Source organism: Microchirus variegatus, assembly GCF_963457635.1.
Source record: "Microchirus variegatus genome assembly, chromosome: 23".
Lineage (NCBI taxonomy): Eukaryota > Metazoa > Chordata > Actinopteri > Pleuronectiformes > Soleidae > Microchirus > Microchirus variegatus.
The window spans coordinates 11,317,091-11,322,598 of NC_139824.1; the positions used below are offsets into that span (position 1 = coordinate 11,317,091).

The 5,508-nt window shown below is 38.0% G+C and overlaps 1 protein-coding gene across 1 annotated transcript; it reads right to left on the reverse strand.

Annotated features, from left to right (window-relative positions):
- Positions 1 to 638: 638 nt before the first annotated feature.
- On the reverse strand, positions 639 to 4,800 carry elmod2 (ELMO/CED-12 domain containing 2; the record flags this gene model as incomplete). The annotated part of the gene is made up of 9 exons (XM_083909694.1): positions 4,697 to 4,800; positions 3,970 to 4,114; positions 3,856 to 3,884; positions 2,377 to 2,474; positions 2,166 to 2,295; positions 1,652 to 1,785; positions 1,314 to 1,382; positions 1,086 to 1,219; positions 639 to 796 (listed from the first exon to the last, which is right to left on the reverse strand). Exons 2-9 carry the CDS (start codon positions 4,112 to 4,114, stop codon positions 639 to 641), a joined length of 897 nt encoding a protein of 298 aa, XP_083765820.1. The 5' UTR covers positions 4,697 to 4,800.
- Positions 4,801 to 5,508: the final 708 nt, after the last annotated feature.

Below are 5,508 nucleotides of genomic sequence, written 5' to 3' on the forward strand. Positions count from 1 at the left end.
GACATCAAAAAGGGAATTTATAGGTTAGGTGAATAAATAATCACATGAGGTCCTCAAAAACAAATCACAAATGAATACAGATTCCATTGATGGTACAGAGGGGACGTTAATGTTTAAGACGGGGAACACCACGATGACATTCATGAAGTTTTAACCATGATCGGTGGGTGTAAATATCAAATTCCTGAGAAGGACAACTATGAGAACAAATATTAACATGACAGCTAAAAAATATGGCAGTTCATCGCCATATTTCAGTCACTGTAACACAAACTATTTGGCTGCTTGCTTACGGAAAGTGCTTTAACACTCATTAAAGACTACTATTATTATTATTATCATCATTATTATTACCACAATTATCTGAAAAACAGTTGAAACTGGAATGGTCATCACTGAGGTACAGGGTGCTTGGTTTGTGCTATAATTTAAAACCTGCTCTTTGACGGCAACAGGAGCTGAATGTGATAAATAAAACACAAAACCTAATGTGTTTTTCGGAACTTTTGAAAAATACATACGAGCGACAGGTGAGTTTCAGTCAGCCTCTACGTTTGTCGACATCGCTTGTGCCGAACCTCTTTGCCTTCTTTCACCAGGGTGGGCTACGGAGAATCCATTGCAGTCTGTTATTTACGTTAGTTTTTGGAGCGGAGAGTCAGCTTGAGAGACACGTCGGGCTCCTGTAGATGTGTCCGGACCACGTTGTGGAATTTTTCCCTGTACTGATTGAACTGCATGATGCTTTCGGGTTCTTCCAACAGCCAGAACTTATCAAACTCATACGCCAGGTAACCTAGAAGAGAGTGAAACACACATTTAGAGAGTTCAGTCTTACAATGTAGAGAGATGTTCTGTAGAAGATAAAAATAATTAACCCTTTAAAACCTAAGCTTGACGATTTGCCGGCTTCCAGCAACAGCGCAAGTGACATCACCGTAATAACCACATGTTGGCTTTGACCTGCAACTACTCATCCTTCAGAAAACGTTTCACGTAACTACGGCATCGCAAATCGCCAACGTGCCATCTGCAACACGCTCGGTGTTAAAGGGTTTAATGAGTCACGGGTTGAGTCTACTCACAGTACAGCTGGTGAAAGTGCTGCAGCTCTGGTGCGCCCTTAACCGTGTTGTAGAAATGTGGTTTCAAGGCGCCGCTCTTCAGTAGGCTGTAGGCCATCTCTGTCAAGTTGATCCCAACTATGGCATATGAATACCTAAAAAAAAATAAAAAATACAAAAGTGAAAGTAAAAACTCACACAATATATGAATAGAAAATACACTGGGGCTCATATATAAATGGCCCTTACCCAAGTTTAGGATGGTTTGCGTGTGACAACACGTGTTGAGCTTCTTTTGGGTAATTCTCACTGAAAAATCTGCAAAAGAAAGCAAAAACATTGTCGCTAAAATTAAATACTAGTAATACTAATATGGTGAAAAGGTTTTCACGATAATAACGAATAATAATTAGTCAATACTGATAATTGCATATAATTCAACATTTATTTTTGCTACTGAATGAGAGTTAAATAATCCAATTATGGGCATTTTAAACATATGAATAAAATCAGGTTAAAAACTGCACATCAAATGGTAAATATATTGTTATATATATAATAAATATATATTCTATTGTTTCTCTCACATGAGGTTGACTAGTCCCAGCATGCCCATTCCTCTAAAATCAGTCTTGGGGTCGTCTCCTTGGAATCCAATGTCTCCCCACTGTTTGGTTAATCTTGATTCCAGTTTGACGGTCGGCATCAACAAGTCCCACAGCTACAGGGTACAAATATTTGTCGCACACATTTTAATATTCACTGTACCATTAAAACAGTAACAGACGAAGCGGTTTCAAATGAGCTTTTAAAAATAACATGTGCTTTAACACATTTACTGCAGAAAAACAGACATTAAATAGACATTTCTTTCACTACTCTATCCGATTTCTCAGGGTTCCACTCCAGTTTAAGTGTTATGTTCAATCGCCACACTAAATGCTTGACACTTTAACCTGTAGAAGATAGTTCCAATAAATTGATTGAGAAATAATTATACTGTATGGACATTATAGCATTGTTAAAACATTGTTATGCAACGATGACATGCAGAGCAACTTCCTCTTTTATGTATAGATGAAGAAGCAGGAACACACATACCTTCAAAATCATCGCCTCATGTCCTGCGTTCTCCGAGCTGAAGACCTGTTTTCTCAAGTCTTCCACAGACACATAGAGGCTGCTGTATCCAGTTATTTGTAGCAGACAGGTGTGCAGACTGTCCTTAAACCTAGAAAGAGAAGAAGAATGTACAAACGTCTAACTAAATGTGATGAACGCTTAAGAATTTTGGTGATAAATTCAAACTTACAGGGGATCTTTTTGGTGTTCCACATTCTTCTCTTTCATAGTTTCAGCCACACATTGTTGGAGTTTATCCTGGCTGCATTCCAAAGCTCCTCTTAAAATCTAAAGTGGAAGAAAGCACGGGGCAATGAGGAGAAAGCAACAGAGGAATAATAAAACAGCAAATTCACAGGGCAGAATACTGGTTGCTATATAATCTATGCCGTCAACTATAGTGAAATATTTTCTAAGTCAACCTCAGACAAAATGAAAAAACGATGACCGAGCATTCACACTGACCTGGACTGAGGATTAGAAAATGCTTAACTCGCTGTAACCATAAATGACAAGTCAAATCAGTTAATCTGTGCTTGGCAAGTGTTGTTGTAAGATAAAGTCTGATTAAGATCATATGATATGTCTCTACTGGGTTTCATGAATACAACAGCATCAATGAAGAGGTCAGTGGCAAAGACTGTTTTCTGAAAACCTGACTCAGGCATTAAAGGCCTTAAATCCAAGAAACTCAATCCAAATACCTAAAGGCAGCTATTCCCAAATTTAAGAGTGCCGAGGCCCACTTTGTAATCTGAAAATCATCTGAGGTCAAAATCCAAACCTTGACTTACGACTCAAGACAACACACAAGACTAGGATCAATAATTCCCATTGATTGTTTTCTTGTGAAGATCGGGATACAAAAGTTCAGTGCAGTTCACTATATTTCTGAACTGGAATATCCTTCAAAACATGTATGTGGTTATTACAGCTGGGCTACAATTAACATAAACAATAATTTATTAATTAAAATTAATACATTAACACAGTGTATATACTAAAATGTTGGGCCTGCATGCTGCCTGGTTGACACTGAATATTTACCAAAAAAATGTCACAGTATTGCTGCATATATGCAAATTACCTTCTAACAAACAAACAAAAAACACAATTTAAATGCAACGGCTTTGTTTTATACCTATAAGTCGGTCGAGGGGGGGAGGGGGCTGCATTCATTGTTTCAAGATTCTCAGAGAGAGAAAGATTTGTGCAGTGAAACCCTGCTGCAAATAGCAAATAAATCTAAGTGTGGTGACATGAAATCTGTCCAAGATAATGTGCAAAACCATGTCTGTGAATACTGCAATTGTCAGTCTGTTCTGTTATGCCAGAAACCACAAAATCCTTGTCCTGAAGAGGGCAATAGTCAACTATTCAGAACAATGCATCCACTCTCCTCTACCTTCAGTTCTTCCATGTCCTCAGCACCAGCAACTGCAGTTGACATGCATAGCTAATGCAGTTAAACTAGCTGAGGGAGGGGGTGGCGACAGGTGCGAGTGGCAGCAGTGTAGGAGAGAGTGTGTTTTTGTGTGTCATCCCAGCACTGCCCACACCGAGGCTTGTTTAATTTCCAAAATAGAAGCACGATTGGAAAAACTTGGGGGTGTAGTTGCACTTTAAAGGGATATTAAAGGGATTTATGTTCAAGGTAAAATCATCTTACGCTGCTCTTAGATGACCGGAGAGAGTATTCTGCAACAGGACAAACAAGAAAATTAATATAATGAGAATAAAATGACAGAGTAAGCAGTAAAAATCATAGAATGTCTCAGTTCACCTGCACTTGTTGTCCTTGTAGCCCCGGGCTTATATGTGGAGCATATTCTCTGCAGCTCACATTTCCCTGTCACCTGTCTGATGAGCCACTTCAGCCAGTATCTCAGGTAGGAAGTGTAGACCCACTGCCACACATACCCCAACATCTAGAACAAGGAAATTATTGAAACAACAACAACAAAAAGATCAGTAAGCATTCTGATACATATTATAGATATTACAGGCACTTTTGTGTAATGGCCCTTTAGTTACTTTCCACTATGATCAGTTATGACTGCTCTGTCTCGTGTGACATGAATGAATTAAAATGTAAATAAAGTTGGTCGCTATTCAAACATTACATTCCAATAAAAACAAATACAAACGTGACGCCATTATGTTAAGTGAGCGTGAAAACAATGAGGGACAATGAGGACATGTAAACGGTCACAACAATGGAATGCTAGCAGCTAATGCTATCTTGACACAATCATGACTGTTCAGTTGATTAAGATTTATCGACTTCAGTGTCACTTCAGGAAAAAACACTCAACCTAACTGGATATCAATAACAGCCACCTCCTTTTTCGAAGCTTCCTCAAATCTCATGACAGTTTGGACAACAGGTTGTAACTGTATTATTCTAACTGTTAGCTAACTGTTAGCATTACGTTGCACAAATAAGGTTGCGCGTGGAAAATATTTATGTGCTTCGTTGTAATTCATTAAGAACATAAAGTACATCTTACCGCAGTGTTACCGAGACAATAAAGTCAGACGACGATAAAGTCAAACACAGCTTCTCTTGTCGGTGCTAACAGACGCGCAGCCGAGATCAGCGACGTTTCTCTTGACAACAGTCTGACTCTGATGCGTTCGCGTTCACACCGGAAACTTTGCTACATTTTGAATGCTCGCTCTTAATTACACAATGATAACACGCCACGTGTATCATTACTTTTAACCAATACATATGCATATATATTTTTAAATACCTCTTTTTAAATGATGGCAACATTCCTGCCGAAATGGTGGACATGATTTGGATAAGTCAGATTATAAATCCCTAGGTTATATTTAAAGAACTCTGAGTGACTTGATGTCTTTGAACACAACATATGCCAACCATTTCCGTAACGGTTTGTGCTTTAAATGCTGCTTTGGCGTCATCTACTGTTCACACACCGTACTGCAGCCGGCACAGGTCAAATTTCCCATATTTTCAATTCCTCTTTCTTTAACTAACTGCAAATCGTAATTATATATAAATAAATATTTAAATAAAGTGAATATTTATATTTAATATGTTGTATTAAATATAAATGATCCTAAATTGTAATTATCCTAGTCCTGACAGAAAGAAATAACAAACTCCAACCGTTTAATCTGTAACTGCTGCCTCCTGGTGTATAGACTTTGTACTATTGAGTGACACTTTTCATGCATTAGCCAGGAAGTAGATTTATTATTACTACTGTCTAAAATGATAATTTCCTGCACATCATGTTGGTTTAATCCACCATAACACAGACAAGCAAAGTGTTTTGTTTAACCCAAATTA